The following is an 18,243-nucleotide window of genomic DNA, read 5'->3' as shown; positions in this document are numbered from 1 at the left end:
CTAGCTTATTTGGCCAAGTTTAATTGTCCCAAAAAATGCGTATTTTAAAATAGTGAGGTGTCAGGATAAGTTTTTGAGAGAAAATAAGTATTTGTGGTGAGCCGCAGAAACAATTCTTAAGAAGCTAAGTGAAATAGCTTTTGCACAAAACACTTTTGAGAAAAATACTCTTGGAAACACTTTTTAAAAGCTTGATCAAACACTGGTTACTGCTTAATTTTTTTTTTTAAAATTAATTGAACAAATACAATTTGATTTTCACCAAAAATATTTTTCAAAATAAGTTGGTTTTAGAAGTTTGACCAAACATGTTTCAATATTTATATCTTTTGAAATAAATAAAAAAATAAAAAAGGCTGAAAATCTGAGAAAAAATAGTTTAAGCCCCGTCGAAATTCAGCCAAAAAGAAAAATAGAAAATAGTTAGGAGCCCATTTGGATTGGCTTATAAGCTGTTTTCAGTTTTTTTGAGTGTTTAATTGGACAACTTAAAGTCATTTTTACTTAAAATAAACCTAAAAAAATAATTAAGCCCGTTTGACTTAGCTTAAAAAAAGCAAAATCCAAATTTAGTCGGGCCTAATACGTGAGAAAACAAAAAATAAAAAAGTTTGCACACTGTCCAGTCACCTAACAGGCAGCGATCGATCCATTTCGTTGGACCTGGGCAGGCATCGACAGGGATAAGTCTTTGTTGAGTCCTGGCCTAGCCAGACATTGATAGAGCCATAGCACCTTCAAATCTTGGAGCCTAACTAGACGTTGATTGAGCCAAGACGGAATATATACAGGTCAACTCTAGGTCTAAAACTCAAGGGAAAGAATTAAACCCAAGGGAAGAAAATAGGTATAAGCTTGGGCGGGCGGCAGAAAAGACGATGGGAAGGGGAGGACGCAGGCGGCCACTGTCATCGCCGTTCGACAGAGAGCTTCGGCGGCGCATTGATTCCTGTAAGAACGAATACCTCTCCGTTGAAGATATCGTCGACCACCTCCGTTCTTCTTATTCTGACTATAACCGCCAAAAGCTACTTCCCTTCACCAAACAGGTCCAAAATATCCTCCAATTCCGCCAAAACCCTAACCCGAATCCAACTGAAGAAGAAGTTGTTTTAACTCCTCCTCCCAGAAAGAAGCTCAAAAGTAACAGCACTGAACGCCGTTTACAGCTCCTTGAAGCCAAACACATAAGGAATCGTCGCGATGGTGATGGAGACTCGTCTACTATCGCCAGCACCTCAGAAAGCAGTAGTGACTCTTACTCTTCTTCTGAGGATTCCGATGCTATTTACTCTGAAGAGAAGCCTGATTTAATGAAGTCTATGCTTCGACATACCTACAATCAACAACAAGCCAATAATAATAATAATACTCCCATTAAGTCAAAAAAGATTGAATACGAGGTGGTTCACAACAATAATAATGATGAAAAAAGGAAGACGATTAATATGTCGAAAAGGAACGGAGCTGCCACGAGGGATTTAGGAGAGGAGGAGAAGTTTGGTGATATTAATGCTGGGAATGTTGATGGGCCAAAGTTTAAGGATTTAGGTGGAATGGATGCAGTCTTAGAGGAATTGAAGATGGAGGTTATTGTTCCGTTGTACCATCCTCAGGTGAACCTAACTGTTTGTATGTTTGATTTCGTTCGCGTTACTATTTTTCTATATTAGCAGCCATTTTATAGCATAGAGTTACTGATGTTTGAAGTATTCCTCAGCTGACTAAGCATCTTGGGGTTAGGCCCATGTCAGGGATACTCTTTCATGGCCCACCCGGCTGTGGGAAAACAAAGTTAGCTCATGCTATTGCCAATGAGACTCGAGTTCCATTTTACAAACTTTCTGCTACTGAGTTGGTCTCTGGAGTTTCAGGTGAAAACTCATTCTTTCATCTTTTTGATTCTTTTACATCATGGTTTTTATCTTTGCACAGCATAATTTGTCACAGAATTGGTCTCTGGAGTTACAGGTGGAGCTAACCATTTGACGTTTGATCTCGTTCGCGTTACTATTTCCTATTAGCAGGCATTTTGTAGCATAGACAACAACAACAACAACATAATACCCAGTGTAATCCCGTAAGTGGGGTCTAGGGAGGGTGGTGTGTACGGAGCCCTTACCCCTACCTTGGGAGGTAGAAAGGTTGTGTCATATAGACCCTCAACTCAAGGAAATTTTGTAGCATAGAGTTACTAATAATATTTGATAGTTTTGAGTGTTCTGAGGAGGAGTGGGTGTGTATTTTCTTGTTGCTGTTAGTTTAAGGTCTTTTGCATGTTTTTTTATTGTTCTCTGGGTGGATTTAATTGGGTAGTTCTCCTTTTCAGGTGCATCAGAAGAGAACATAAGGGAACTGTTCTCAAAAGCATACCGGACTGCACCATCTATTGTGTTTATTGATGAGATTGATGCAATTGCTTCCAAAAGAGAAAATTTACAGAGAGAAATGGAGCGGCGCATTGTAACACAGCTGATGACGTGCATGGACGAGTCACATAGAGTTGTAAAACCTGATGATGAAGAGGGAACTACTCTACCTACTGATAAAAGAAATAGTGAAGTAAAATCAGACGGATCTAATGGTGAACCTGGTTATGTCCTAGTAATTGGGGCCACAAATAGACCTGATGCTATTGACCCAGCATTGAGGAGGCCTGGACGATTCGACCGTGAAATCGCCTTGGGTATTCCAGATGAAAATGCAAGGGTGCAAATTTTGTCTGTGCTTACACGTAACCTAAGAGTTGAGGGTGCATTTGATCTCATGAAGATAGCTAGCTCAACCCCAGGATTTGTTGGAGCAGACTTGGCTGCTCTAACTAACAAGGCAGGTAACTTGGCAATGAAGAGGATAATAGACGTGAGGAAGGTTGAGCTTTCAAGCGAATTGGCAGAAGGCGAAGATGCCGAAGAATGGTGGAAAAAGCCATGGTCACCTGAAGAGATGGCAAAGCTCAGCATTAATATGGCTGATTTTGAGGTATGATGCAAAGAATCTTTTTGATGACGAGGGAACCCGCAGAGAATCTTGATTTACCTTTATGAGAAATATTCCTTTGGTTGTGACCCATAATTGCTGGATCTAATTGGCATTTGGCATTTGGCATTTTATACCCTGTCGCTGAAACTATAGATGCTCCTCCCGTACACCAGCCTATGCAAGTAGAAGAACCATGGCTTTCATTTACATGCATATTCAAAAATCAGCTTTTCTATTGTCTCAAAATTGTAGTGGTTGATTTTGAGTTTCACAGTTTAATATGTATAATAGATTGCTTTACCCGTGTTTTAAATTCTCTTAGTGTTTATAAGCTTTGCATGATAATGCTCTTAAAGGATGATACACACTCCATTTAGACTATGAAATTTAAGATCAAGTTTGGCAGTCTAAAAGGAGGAGGGTGCATCATCCTTTAAGAGCATTATCACGTGAAGTTTATACGTGTTAAGAGAATTGAACAATACATATATGTGTAAAGCGATCAAGGATATAGCATAGCGACCAATGAAGATAGAGTGGACCATGGGAGACCAGGGTTCAAATTCCAACAAAAGCACAAAAAAGTTAGTTGATTTCGTCTTTGGTGTACAGAGTTACCCTGGAACTTTTCTTGTGGAAGTAGCAGGTAACTAGTGAATTAATAAGGTGCATGAAAGTTGGCTCGAACACTGCCTTTATAAAAAAGTGGATTAAGTTTGGCATGATTATTAGATATTTTATATTTTACTAAACACCTTATAAACTGCTTTCGGTATGCTCTGTGGCAAGATAAACACTGCCCCCCAAAAATTGTATATAGTCTGCCTGCATATGATAAAGTTTTAGAATAGCCACTTGTGATCCTTTGTTTGATCTTCTCCACCTGCAAATGACAATCAACTCCATTCCATTTCTTTAGGGAGAGTGGCAAGCCCAAACATCTTATAGGCAAGACCCCTTCTGCAAAACCAGTCATACTGTATAACCTCTCCTTGTTCCACCATCTATCCCAGCACAGAATAAGTTTGATTATTCAATATTGGCTACTAAAACAGTTAACCATGTTCTTGAGTTAAAGTGGAACTTGAGGACAACTTTGTGTTTAAACAGTCAGAAGAGATCACAAGACTTTTTTGAAGTTGAGGAGAGATCACAAGACTGATTCAGTGTGATTTTCACTTTATTGTTGGTATAGATAGATAATTAATTAAAATATGATACATTAGAGATTAAAATGTCTAATGCCGGAATGCAGTTATTCTTAATGTGCTAAAAGCTGACTCAATTTTAAAGTGATATTGCTTAAGCAAAAGGGTGTGCAATATCACCTCCTTGTTGCTCGATTAATTTTTTGTGAGATGGTTTATGAGGTAAAGTTTTCCTTGTAGAGCTAGATTCACCAAAGGGAGTGCCTCTGGAAAAAGGGAAACATTATGTTGTCCAGGATTGAAATTCTTTTGTCTGCCATGTATTTATGTAGTGAAAAAGGTGCTAGGGAGGAGCACAGAGATCCATGCAAGGGGTGCAATGTTGTGCTTGAAGTATCTGCTTCTATGAGTACAGCTGGACTTGAAATGATATTGTATTGAGGGATAAAACATGAATATTTAATTAGTTCCGTTTTTGAATCTGCACAGGATTGGCTTCCTGATGACCTAATCCATAGTGTTCACCTATTCTATAATTGCTCTATTATTTGTATCTTTCCCTCTTGAATACTAGGCATAAAGTAAGAAGTACAATTTATTTTCATTTTTTTATTTGACTCGTCGCCATTGCCTAAAATGGCGAAATGGCAGGTGAGTACTCACTTTTACAGTGAGGGTTCTATCATTTGAGGCAACAATTAATGCCTCGTCTCCTAATCTTACCAAACGCTACCTTAGCACGGTAAAATTCTTCTCTCTCTTACTTTTACGGTGTTTCAACGGTCTATGACTGATTTTCTTTAATTACATTTGTTTTGTGAATTTTGAATCCTTAAACGTAATTGGTTCAATGGTGACCATGAGGATCTGTTGAGGTTGGGTGAAATCTGACCCTTTATTTGTTTTTCATACTCAATCCCCACCGCACAATGACGATTGTGAGGAAACAAGTCCAAAAAATGGACTTGTCCCACATCGATGCGATTCGAGTTTGAAAGATTTGGGAGTTTTCTATATAAATGGACCCCAAGTTACATTTGAGGGGGGGGGGGGAAGCAAGATATTCGTATAAAACTCGATACTTGGTTTTTTAACGAGTGACCGACATTAGAATTGGACATTTAGTTGAATTTTCTCAGTTTTGATCGAGTGCCAGTTTAAATCTTAGTTTTTTATTCCTTCTTGTGGTTGAGTTTGTGTGGTGGAGGAGCAAAAAGATCTCTAAATTCATTCTTGACAAAAGGCTGTGCCTAGAAGAGGTAATTGTCATATCCCTTCTATTTTTTCCTGTCTTGTTATTCATGAGCCGTTTGTAGTAGATATTATTTTTCTTTTATGGTTTGACTCAATGTAATCTCTGTCTAGTGATGTGTTTAGTCTAGCCTAGATGTAGGCCTGGGTATATGATTATTCATGTTTGAGTTCTTGCCTAGTTCCATATTAGCCTAGATTATTTGCAAATATGTAATGATTTGCTTGGTTGGGTTAAATTAGTTTCTTGTGTGGTGTGAACCTGTTGTTCCTTAGTTAGTAGATATGTTAACATAATACTGGGATTAGCTTAACTTGGTGATTAAAGAGATTAATATGTATTAGTATGTATCTAAAGGTGTTTTTTTGAATGCTTGATTGGTTGAAGTATCACATTAGTTCATCATTTGAGCAATTTCTGAGTAGCTGAGTCCAAGAAAATAGAATAAAAAGGTGAGGTCTCAACTGATTATGTGGAGTCTTTATGTGTAGGCTAAACTTAAGTAGCATTGAAAAGCTTAAACAGGGTTTTTTGAACTTGTTCCCATTTAATTTGGCATAAAAACCTTTTTTTCGGCTGCTCTGAATAAATCAACCTATTTTATCTTCAATGAGCACCTTTTATCTGTTTTCATGGTCAATCCAAGGGTAGTCTAATATAGCTAGGAATCCTAATCTCAAAAATGGTGGATTTAGCTGATAAACATTTGTAGATCTGTCTAAGTACTCTGTATAATCTTTGGTGTAATAGTAAAGGTGAGTTGTTGTGTTGTTCCCATGTATTGTCTGATAAAAGAGCAAGGATCATCAAGACAGGATTTAGTGTATGAATAGACAGTCTATGTGATATCATGTTTGTTTAGCCCTTTTTCTTTGGATAAAACTGTGTCCTGCTGTCATTTGCTTGAATTTATCTTTGCTATCTAAAGACCCTAAGAGTAGCTATCTTGAGCCCTGTTTATTTGAGTATGGTGCTTGATAAGTTTTATTGGTGTTGTGAAAAAGACTTTGAGAGCTATGTTGTGTGCCTACTAACCAGGCTTACACATGTGAACCTTCTGAGGTTTCCCTGCCTACTGCCTACATTATTTAAATCCTACCACTAATATGCTACATAAAATTCTAGGAAGGTCTGAAGTAAGTTTGTTCTATGTTGTTTAGTTTTAGTTTTAGCTTGTTGAGTCTGTGATTCTCTTAATTCTAAAGACTATGGCTTAAACCCCCTATATTGTCCCCTGTTTGCTATGGGCATATAGTGTACTAAGCAATTTTAAGATGGTCTATCCCTATTTTTCTTATCTGGTATTGAAACCAGTTATGGCTGTGAAGCTTGTCTGATTAAGTTAAACCATTATCTATTACCCTAAACTATGGCTCTGTGGTTAAATGTTGTATGACAAGGCCTTTTATTGAATCAAAGAGTGTAATTGTAACAATCCCTGACTGAATCTAAATTTGTTTGAACCTTTTGGTCTTTAAAATCTCAAAATGACACTTCCTATCTTTTAAGTGATTAGTTTTGGCATTTTAAAAAGTGATGAGGGAGGCCAGAAACTTATGTGCACATGTAGTTTTCTCTTAATACCTGCTTTGATATTATGTGGCTATGGTCACATGTGGCCTTATTTAAAGGTAGTTTTGAATTGAACCTAATGTACCAGACCCTTATATGCTCCTATGATGTCTACTCTAAGTTAAAAGACTTGCATTCTTTTGATGATTCAGTACCTTAAGTTTTCAAAGATAAAAAATGGCAGGCAAGAAAGGTTTGATAAATCCTGAATTTAGCAACTGTGGATGTGGTTAATGATCTGGGGAATCCTGCTATTTTCTTTGGAAGTATCCTGATGGGAAAACTTGTACTCTGTGCCTTACCTAACTCTGTTGTACATGCGCGATTCATTTTCCATGATCTTAAATGGCTGCTTATCTATGTTTATAAAAGTATCAAAGATAGACCTAAGCACAACATGAACTAGCAATAAGTTGGGATTTAGATTGTAAGTGAGTTCTAGGCCTTATGTGATTCATAATATCTTAATATGTCAAAGCCATCTCCCTAGGGATAGAATTAGGAATGAAGATATCCGAGACAAGGTGGGAGTGGCATCAGTGGAGGACAAGATGCGCGAAGCGAGGCTGAGATGGTTTGGGCATGTGAAGAGGAGAGACACAGATGCCCCATTGCGGAGGTGTGAGAGGTTGGCTATGGACGGTTTCAGGAGAGGCAAAGGGAGGCCGAAGAAGTGTTGGGGAGAGGTGATTAGACAGGATATGGCACAGTTTCAGCTCACTGAGGACATGACCTTAGATAGGAGGTTGTGGAGGACTCAGATTAGGATAGAAGGCTAGGTGGCTTATCCTTTCACCATAGTAGTTGTAGTTTTGCTCATTTGTTTATTGCCATTTGATTGCTGCTTGTATTTGTTGGGCCGTTGTACTTTGGTTATCTTATTTATCTATAGTAGTTAATGCTCATTTCTTTCCGGACTGTTCTACCATGACTTTCTCGCTTTTGTTATTCCTTGTTTTCATATTGTTTTCGATATGCTTGGTCCTATCTGACCTTTTGTCTTGTTTTTCCTCTCTTGTTCTCCTCTCTTGAGCCGAGGGTCTTTCGTTTCATGGTGGGGGTTAGGTCTGCGTACACTCTACCCTCCCCAGACCCCACATGGTGGGATTATACTGGGCTTGTTGTTGTTGTAGTGATCTAGTATCTGATACTGTCTTTCTGGGTATGGGATTATCTTCCATGTAAAATCTGAAACAAGCTGTTTCATATAGCCTGCTAATAATCTTATGATAATCTGCAGGAAGCAGCTAAACTGATTCAACCCTCGTCTAGAAGAGAAGGTTTCTCCGCTATCCCAAATGTAAAGTGGGAAGATGTTGGAGGCCTTGATTCATTAAGACATGACTTTGACCGTTACATCGTCAGGCGTATAAAGAATCCTAATGATTACATGGTCAGTAATTCTCTTAAATTATATTGAATATTCAGATAGAAATACCGCACTGGTGTGTCAGCTGACTGAGCTGATAACTTTCATTTAAGACCTCCTTATGTTATGTTTCTTTTCCTTTCCCTTTATCTCATGTTGGGCGCTTTTATTTATTTCGTCCATGATCTTTCTTTGGGCATTTATCTCCTTCTTTGCCCTCTGTTTATTCCATTGCAGAGGATCTTTAAATTATCAATGTTAAGGTGGAGTTTTCTTGCCATCTTTATTGAACTTTCTGTGGCATGGGGAATACTAGAGTTGTACTGTTACGTATCTTTTTTGAGTAATTCTTCTCCCACATTCCTGAGCATCTTAATGTGCTTGGAAGACTATGTGTTCTTTTTGGTGTGATCACTTGTACTTTCTTAACTTTATTATTGTGTCCTTGGTCCTACCAATGCGTCCAACTTTGTCACAACTGTAGTTGCAAGTGTCCGGTGGGACTTATGTTCATCGGGAACACTGCTACGAGGTTGGGAGGATTCACCATCAAATAAATGCTTGCCCTTTGGTTGTAAAATTCATGCATTTCCTTTAGCAAGCATCCTTTGTGTTACAAGTTTAGTAAGCTATCAGTTGATGAATGCAAAAGTCCAAAGTTAGTACCAGTTCTGTGTGGCTTTTTAGTGCCTTAACCTCAACTTTTTTGTTAATTTTTCTTATGAGTACACGAAGTATAGTACTTCTGGAAGTTGTTTTATATTTCAGGGTTTTGGAGTGGACTTGGAAACAGGATTCTTGCTTTATGGTCCCCCAGGATGCGGTAAAACATTAATTGCCAAGGCTGTTGCTAATGAAGCTGGAGCAAATTTTATACACATTAAGGTTCCTGCAAATTTCTATTTTCCTAATGACTGCTTTTCTTAAAGTTTTGCACTACTGAACATGACATGTTTTCTCATTTACTGATCTCCTCCAGGGACCTGAAATTCTGAACAAGTATGTTGGTGAAAGTGAGTTAGCTATAAGGACATTATTTACCCGTGCAAGAACATGTGCTCCATGCATTCTATTCTTCGATGAGGTGCTTGTCACTCTTTACAACTTAAACACTCTTAAATTTGTCTAATAATCCACTCACCTTCAACAGTACTGCAGAAAGCTTTTACTCATTTTTATTTCCTTCGAAAACTTAGGTGCACCTGTAAGATGCTTGCTACAAAGACTAATACATAGTACAGTGGTCAGATATTAGAGTATGTTTTGCACTGTTGCTTCAGTACCCAAAATTAGTAATAGAATAAGACAAAAGTAGAAACTTTCGGAATTCTTGTGCACTTATAAGATGATTGCCACGAAGTCTAATACATAGTACAGTGTGCAGACATGAGTGCTAAGTTTTGTACTGATGGTTTTATTACACAAAAAAATAAGGGAATAATAGAAAAAGAAAATAGAACTTCTGTGAAAAACACATGATTGTCAACCTTCTTGTTTATTTTCTTTCACATTCTTTTTTATTTTTTCATGTTTTTACAGATGGATGCATTGACAACTAAGCGTGGTAAGGAAGGAGGTTGGGTTGTGGAAAGGCTTTTGAATCAGGTTTGTATGATGGAGCATATTTTCTTGATAAAAGTGGATATTATATTCTTCTTAACCTTTGCAAATGTTAAATTTTTCTAATTATTGCAGCTACTAATAGAACTAGACGGTGCAGATCAGAGAAAAGGTGTTTATGTGATTGGTGCCACAAATAGGTATATTTTGTTCTTCTGGATATTTGTGCCTTTTGTTTTTGGAATGAACATTGGAAGTAAATGATTCACTTCCTATTTTGGTTCTTATTCATGTTATTATGTTTGCAGGCCTGAAGTCATGGACCAAGCTATTCTTCGACCTGGAAGGTTAGGGAGACTCCTATATGTCCCTCTACCTACTCCAGATGAGCGTGGTCTAATTTTAAAAGCTCTTGCCCGGAAAAAACCTATAGATTCTAGTGTGGACTTGATGGCTATTGGAAGAGATGATGCCTGTAAAAGTTTAAGTGGAGCAGACCTAGCTGCACTGGTTTGTTCAGCTTTTGTTCTAACCCACTTGTTTTACCTGCCTTTACCACCCCTCCCCCAGCCAACCCCCCCACCACACACACACAAAAAAAAAAAACCACACACACACCCCTTGAAAACAGTGGAACTTGTCACATCTCTTTTTTTCATGGTTGGTACTTTTATCAAAGGTGTGTTTCCTTTATTGACTTTTCCAAATTGCTTAAATGTGCTAGATGAATGAAGCTGCAATGGTTGCACTTGAAGATAAATTGACAGCCATAGATACAAGTTGTGGTGACATATCATCGACCATCAAGGAGTCACATTTCAAACGTGCTTTGGAGAAAATTTCTCCATCTGTCTCCGACAAGGTACATCTGATTCGGGGACCTGGTATCATTTACAGTTAAGGTATTTATCATTGTGTACTAAATCCGATCATGGTCTCTTATTATTCTGTTTCTGTTTGTGGATGCAGCAAATAGGATACTATCATGATTTATCAAAAAGGTTCAGAGCAGCATGAAAGCCTTGGTGAAGGAGAGGAAAGAAGATGCTTAGAGTGGTGGTCATATCTCCAGCTCTGGCCATGGGAGAAAGTTGCACGAGAAATATTTCGGATATTTCTTTCTTTTTGGTGGTCTTGTGAATATCCTTGAGATATAGTGTGGGAGCAAACAGAGAGGAGAGGGAAAGCAGAAAAAAGCTTTAACCTTTTCCTCTCTTTTTTGTGTTTTTGGTTGGATGGAGTTTGCAATTAAAGAGAAGCTCTCAGTGTCCATGTAGGGTTCAATGGAGTTTGTACGAGAGAAGAACTTTTTTGTTGTGGTCAGTTCCTTTTTTCTTCTTTTACTATTATTTTAGCAACATAATTCTTTGCACCTGGAAATATGCTATAATGGTAAACTGTTATCTAATTGAAAGCAATAGAGACGTGGTATTTATTTGCCTCTTGACCATTTTCGATGCAGTTGAACTTAATAAAGCAATCTCTTATACTCGAGTTCCAAAAATGATACGAAATTTGAATGAGATATTGTACTTTTATTTGGTCTATATTAGCTCAAGAGCAGAGCTAAATTGCAGATGAAGAAGAGTTGGCAGGGATTGGGGAAGAGGGAAAAGGGATATAGAAGAGGATTCATTTCATTCATTTCATAATCCCCTACTTACAAGCTGAAAATAGCATTTAACATTCAAGGAAAGATTTAGAATGAGAATTTAAATAGGCCAGCTGTGACAAACTAACTAATGTGATATTTCTGAAATTAACAAGACCGGTAAGGATTAAACTATTGGTTTTAATATTGTTGGTCCATTTGAACCTCCATAAAAATGCAACATTCTATGAAGTTAAATTATATTATCGATTTACGAATTGTTGCTCCATTTTGAACCTCCATGAAATCGCGTACTGTGAAGTATTTCTCTTTCAAGCCTCACATACTCACTAGTTCATTACCATCGATGTATTTCAAATTAATTCGGGAACTTTGAATTGAGTATAAAGATGTCACTTCAACTTCAAATATTGTAGAGTACATTCTTTTTGGACACTTTCCTAATTTGGGATTTGCCCAATGCTTGCCATCATTTTATTTTTCATGAAGAAATAGATAGAATACAAAGGAATTTTGCGTAGGAAAGTAGAACTGAATAAAGAAATTAAATGTCACACATTTGAAAAACATTATCAAAGGTTGGACAACTAGAAAAAAATGAATTCACTTTGGCATGATTTTTAGATTACTATCGTAATTTCTTTGAGGAATCTAATTTGGGGACCTCTGAATTATAAGGACGAAGAGTATATACTCTCTAGTTTAATCTTTTTTTTTTTGGTCAAAAGGATATTATAATTAAAAATAAATATAGTTAACTACATGTTAGTTGGAGGCAAGCTCAAAGATTGTTCAAAACGGTCGGCCAATATCAATATTACAGCGTTTGTTTTTTAGAATGGGTAGTTCCTTCCATGTTCACCCAAAAAACATTATTTGCAGACTCTAGAGGAACTAGTAGCATCTGGGTGTCACCAAAAAGTTTATTTGCTCCCGGTACAGATGTCTTACATGAGAGCTTCCTAACTTTGTCATCATATACCTGTATTCATAGATTAAAGCATTGTAAGTTTTCGTGGCCATTATGGATCATGTGTATTACCTCAGTTGAGTCACACTCCACCGCCAGAGGGTGTAGATCGTATTGGAAAGCAATGGTTAACCCTTTTAAGAGGGCTGAGACTTGAGTGTGTTGGTGTAGAGGCATTCCTTCGGTGAAGCCTACCATCCAGTCACTATTACAATTTCTCATAATCCCTCCCAGACCCCCTACCCCGTGCTTTCCAATGCAGGAGCCATCATTGAGCTTGTAGTACTCCCAAATGTGGTGAAAAGAAATAAGAAAAAGATGAAATATCAAAATCACTTACAAGGAAAATTATTGACGTAGTTATTTATTATTTCATCCATATTTGTGTATCACCTCGTATCTTCGGGCTAAAATGTGATCCATAATATGGGGATATAATGAAATCAAGATGGAAGGTGTAGGAAGTGTTTTGAAACCTATAAAAGGTATAAGAAGAGTAGTTGGGCAAATTAGAGTTGGAACCTATACTACGGACCATGTTTTCAAGTGAATTTGTAGAAGGACTTACTTCAAGCCACTCTAACTCCCTTATTAGTTAGGAATTTGGGAAAACTTCCTTGATGAAAGTTTTAGCCCTTTGAAATACCTTTCCATCGATATAAGGATTAGGTCAAACAGATCTCTGTAAAAAAAGTTATGTACGTTTTACTATAGAGCTGTCAGTGGTGCTCGTCCATGGGCTCGCGACATGATTAGACTACGTCCCAGGGCCATGTCCTGCGTGTCCGGGCAGCGAAGTGAGGATCATTGAGTGAGTGCGAGCACACACATGCACAGCAAGGTACCGCACGCTGCTGGGCACGCGACGCACCCTTTATGGCCTGCGATCTCTGCAACATTTATAAATACGTTGTTTTCCTAATTTTTCATTCTATTCTTCACTTCTTCAAATCCTATCACAAATTTTCTCTCCTCTCCTCATCCTTTCTGTTATATCCCGTATGTTTATACATTGGGACATTTTAAGCTAAACGTGACAAGTTAAAGACAAGACTATTTTAAGGTACGAAGTAGAGACTTTAACTTCCGGTTTCGTTTCAAGTCACAAGTTGCCTATAAATTTCGTTTGGTATAGTAGTATTAATGGAAAGTTGAGATTAAATTAACCATGATTAGATTATTAAGTGGGATTAAAAACTAAATCAGTCCATTAAAATAGCCATAAGTGGTCGTGTATGTAATGTGGAGATGGTCAATGATAATTGACTCAAATATTGAGTGGGACACATGTCCAACCCATGAACATCATATATATAGTAAGAATGCTGATTCATTCATCACTAACCAAACCATTTTCATCTTCACAAAGTCAAGAATATTGGAGATAGAGAGAGAAGGTCTCGGCTAGAGCTAGCCGAGAATGGGGTTGTGAAATTGATCAAAAAAAAATCAGTTTCTTAAGCAATTCAACTCCTTTGAAGGTGCATAATAACGTGTAGCATTCATTGGAATAGCAAGAACAAGTGTTAAAATTCAAGAAGTGAATTTGAAGGGCTAGCCGATTGAAGGATTGAGTGACAAGGTAAGAATTGATCACTTCTCATATGTTTTATGGTGAATTGAATGTATATGATTGTGCATGTTGGTATTGGATTGTTGTTGTTGAAGTTGAAGTGGGCCGTATGCTATAGGTTTATAGGAAATAATGTTTAATCTTCTTGTACATGTATTAGGAATGGAAGGAATGTGTTATAGTATGAATAAACGAATGAAATTCATGAAGTTGTTGTAGTTGTGTTGAAGCCGTGTAGGGGCTGGTTTAGAGGAATTAATGGACTGTTTTATGTGATGCTTTAATTGTTGTTGTTATGGACATTGTGGTGCATTGTATGCCTTATGAATATGTGAGTTGAGGTGTAAAGGAAATGATTTATGTTGAAGTAGAAAAACAGTCCAAACCGTGGACTGTTTTAATGAAAGGGGTAGATTAGTGTATTTTGAATGTTGATTGTTGTTATGGACGTTTAGTGAAGATGGAGTTAATGATTCAAGTTGAAATTGAAATGGTTTGTGGGCTGTTGTAAGAGTTAAAATGATGCTAAAACAGTTCTAATAATCATATAAGTAATGTTGTTGTTGTTGTTGTTGTTGTTATGGTTGAAGTTGGAAAAATTTCGAATTGTAAACGATAATGTTGTGTGTGCTGTTTTGGCCGCGGATAAGAGACTGCTTTGAATAATATACGGGCTGTCCGAAGTTCCCTCGAAACATGTTTAAATAATCTCGGGTTGGTACATGAAAGCATGACTAACAATATTAGCTTGGAGTACTAGTTGGGTTGAATGCGAACGAAACGCCGTCTAAATGTTAGAAAGGGATTACTAACGTTAAAATACGTATCGAATTCCCTCGTGGACTAATCGTAACTCTTGATATCTTGATATAGGATAAGGTACTATTGGGCAGCGAGTACGAGTTATAATACGACTAAACGCTAAAGGTATGTAAAGTCTATCCCTTCCTTCTTTTGGCATGTCCTAGATGTAAGTAAGAGATGATATGAGTTTTGGGGTAAATTCTACTCTCTAGTTCCAAGTATGACTTATGATTCTATTCATTCCTTAATGTTATTGTCAGGAGCCTACTATATGATTGACTAATAAATGATGTATAAAAATTCCTACTCTTAGAGAATTGCATAATTAGAGGTATACTTGACTTTCACAAGCTATATCATGTTAAACTGATACCTGCATATGAATTCTGAAACGTTCCTTGTTATAGTTTGTAATGACCTTTATAAAGAACTTAATATGAACATTATCCTGGTACTTGAGAGCTGATTAGATTACTTATCTATTGAGTCTCAAAAGATGATTGGTATGTATGTGGTTGCTTATTATTCTGCTCATGCTTACCGTTACATCCTTCACTGAGTCCCGGGCCAGGACACGTTTTCGTGCGCATATTTACTATATTACTCACCGAGTCCCTCACTAGAGGGCCGGGACACGTTATATATATACATGATGATATGATGACATGATGATATGGGGATGGCGGCCAGGATGGCATATGATCATTATTTCACCGAGTCCCTCACTAGAGGGCCGGGACACAAATATGTACATGTTTATAATGCTATGATTTTAATTACCGAGCCCCTCACTAGAGGGCCGGGACACGTTATATATGTTATGTACAGAATGATTATTCAGCTTTGACTACTAAACTCTATATTGATATTGGTATGAGGTTGATAAATATGAATTATGTTCAAAGGTAAGTTTTATGGATTTCTGTTTGTTGCATTAGATCCTCCACTCCTTGTCTCAGTATGATTCTATTTACTATATTTCAAGCTTTACATGCTCAGTACATATTCCGTACTGACCCCCCTTTCTTCGGGGGGCTGCGTTTATGCCCGCAGGTACAGACGCTCGTTTTGGAGATCCGCCAGCCTAGGATATCTATTCAGCTACTTGGGATTGCTCCTTTGTTCCGGAGCCTAGCTTGTGGTATAAATCCTTTTTGTTGTATATATATGTGTTTGTTCGGGGTACGGCGGGGCCCTGTCCCGTCATATGACACTGTCATTACTCTTAGAGGTCTGTGGACATTTGTGTGGGTCTGTATATAGTTGTTGTTTTGTTGTATGGATATGACTTATGTTTGGGGTGTACCCATTCGTAGTGGCAGCCTTGTCGGCTTGCATATATATATATATATATATTTGGGATGTTGCGTGTAGTGGCAGCCTTGTCGGCTTGCGTAGATATATATATGTTTGTTGTTGGAAATTGTAACTCCTCAGGAGACAGGTGGCTATGACATGCATATATGTGACAGCTTTAAAATAACATCTTGCCTTTTATACAAATAAGTTCTCGATATGCTAGCTGTAGATGATTATAGTTAACAGGTGATATGAGTGTCCAACTCGGGCACTAGTCACGGCCTACGGGGTTGGGTCGTGACACTTTCCCACCAAGGTAAGTCCCTCCTAAATATTTCTAAGTAATTCTAACTATTATACATGAGATTATTAACAAGATTCTACTCTACAATCATAGGATTTTCTAGAGGACCCTTCTCAAGGATTCAAGTTCAGATTTTTGGGATTCTTTTTCAAAGTTTGGATTCTTCTTTGGGTGTTTTGGAGCAATTAATATATGTAAGGCTTCTATCTACGTGGGGGAGCATCATTGCTCTTCCCCACGCCACGTTTAATTCATGAAAACACGATTTTTCCTCAAAATTAAGAAAATATGTCTCAGTTCATAATAAACCCTAGATACATGTCAATAGTTATATGTTATCATGCTCATTCCGGTTATTTGTGTTCATGACTATCATTTCGATTATTATGAATCTTTCCACAATCCATGAATACTCATGTTTTGAACTCCATGGGTTATCAAATACAAGTCAGGAATCAATATTATTCTGTTCTATAGATTTTACATGTTTCCATGCTTCATACAAGTTATATTAGATATCTATATACATGTTAGATTATACATACAAATCATGTTTACAAGTCATGAGCTTTTCAGCCAACCATGTTCATGTTCATGGTTTTAGGAATTGCACATATTATCGAGAAGGTTTAATACCTGAAACTACGTATTCCATCGTAGGATAAGGATCGATCCGCCCTGTAAGGACAATTCCTTCATGTTACCTATTTCCGGTTATTTTATGGATCCAGTCACGTCATGTTCATGTCTTGTAAGCCGACAAGGTATGAGATGGCTTAGCTGATCGGGCAGAGATCAAAAGCCACGTGCTCACGTGGTGGTTACATGTCAGTTATACTAAGGCTCTCCCACTTAAAATGATTTACTCATATTATATTATATGCATGTCAGATTATGCTCATGTTCATGTCCAGCTTTACAGTTACAGTTTCAGTTCTTATTATTTCATGTGAGCGCGTTTATTCATTCAGTTACCTTACATACAAGTACAATTTCAGTGTACTTACATCCCTATTGCTCGAGGCTTGCATTTTGCAGGTACTGATTTACAGGACGACAAGACTGTTCGCTAGGATCTCACACGTATCCGCTATTGGTGAGCCCCACTTCATTCGGGGTGTTATTTTTATTTCATGTTCATGTCATATTAGGCAGTAGAGGTATGCCGGGGGCCTTGTCCTGGTAACAATTTAGTATTCAGACTCATGTTCAGAGGTTTCATAGACTGGTCTACCATGTTATGTCAGATGTTCAGTATCATATAGCCGTGTTGGCTTCGTACTTATTATGTTTTCAGACTACTTCTGCATATATACTCTTAGACAATATCTTCAGTATTATATTTAAACCCCGTGCTTTATTCAGATTTTCATGTTTAAGTCATATTCCACGATAGTAAATGTCTCATGTTGATTAAGCCAGCCATGTGGTTGCTCAGTTACATGCAGTCAGACACCGAGCGTGTTACACCCCATGATTCGGGACGTAACAATTTAGACATAAATTTTACTTTAAAAAAGGTTAAAATGTTGTGAATGAAAATTTTAAATGGAGAATTTTAAATTTTAAATGCTCCTCAACCCTATTTTTCGAACTTTAAATTCTATATTTGAATTCAAAGTTGAAATAATAAATCAAACTTATAACTAAACACTTGAAAAAAACTCAAATATTTGACGTTTTATTCATGGACAAATACTGAAAGGAGGTTGGATCACATTGTAATTCTATAAACTCTAGGGTGCACACCAAAACTTATACAAAATAAAGAGGGGTTTGAAATGAAATTATCTCTCCA

General features: G+C 37.4%; 1 protein-coding gene across 3 annotated transcripts; it reads left to right on the top strand.

Moving 5' to 3' along the window:
* The first annotated feature begins 625 nt into the window (after positions 1-625).
* On the top strand, positions 626-11,333 carry LOC132644849 (cell division control protein 48 homolog C-like). Of its 3 annotated transcripts, XM_060361489.1 has the most exons (12): positions 628-1,616; positions 1,721-1,874; positions 2,330-2,982; positions 5,324-5,389; positions 8,195-8,347; positions 9,092-9,208; positions 9,303-9,407; positions 9,863-9,928; positions 10,019-10,083; positions 10,192-10,393; positions 10,608-10,745; positions 10,853-11,333. In XM_060361489.1, the coding sequence occupies exons 1-12, from the start codon at positions 879-881 to the stop codon at positions 10,898-10,900; spliced, it is 2,505 nt and encodes an 834-aa protein (XP_060217472.1). In that variant the 5' UTR covers positions 628-878; the 3' UTR covers positions 10,901-11,333. The 3 variants fall into 3 exon arrangements, with proteins under 3 accessions (XP_060217474.1, XP_060217472.1, XP_060217473.1); XM_060361490.1 differs by lacking the exon at positions 5,324-5,389 and having other exon boundaries at positions 629-1,616; XM_060361491.1 differs by lacking the exons at positions 10,019-10,083; positions 10,608-10,745; positions 10,853-11,333 and having other exon boundaries at positions 626-1,616; positions 10,192-10,293.
* Positions 11,334-18,243: the final 6,910 nt, after the last annotated feature.

This window comes from Lycium barbarum, chromosome 6 (assembly GCF_019175385.1).
Source record: "Lycium barbarum isolate Lr01 chromosome 6, ASM1917538v2, whole genome shotgun sequence".
Classification (NCBI taxonomy): domain Eukaryota; kingdom Viridiplantae; phylum Streptophyta; class Magnoliopsida; order Solanales; family Solanaceae; genus Lycium; species Lycium barbarum.
The sequence above is the reverse complement of the archived record's forward strand: the minus strand, read 5'-3'. Positions and strand labels throughout refer to the sequence as shown.

Excerpts from the sequence above, each read along its gene's own strand:
- LOC132644849 (XM_060361489.1), top strand. The coding sequence starts at position 879 with ATGGGAAGGGGAGGACGCAGGCGGCCACTGTCATCGCCGTTCGACAGA. Across the intron at positions 1,617-1,720 it reads TTCCGTTGTACCATCCTCAG|CTGACTAAGCATCTTGGGGT; the intron begins GTGAACCTAACT and ends AGTATTCCTCAG. Across the intron at positions 8,348-9,091 it reads AGAATCCTAATGATTACATG|GGTTTTGGAGTGGACTTGGA; the intron begins GTCAGTAATTCT and ends TTTATATTTCAG.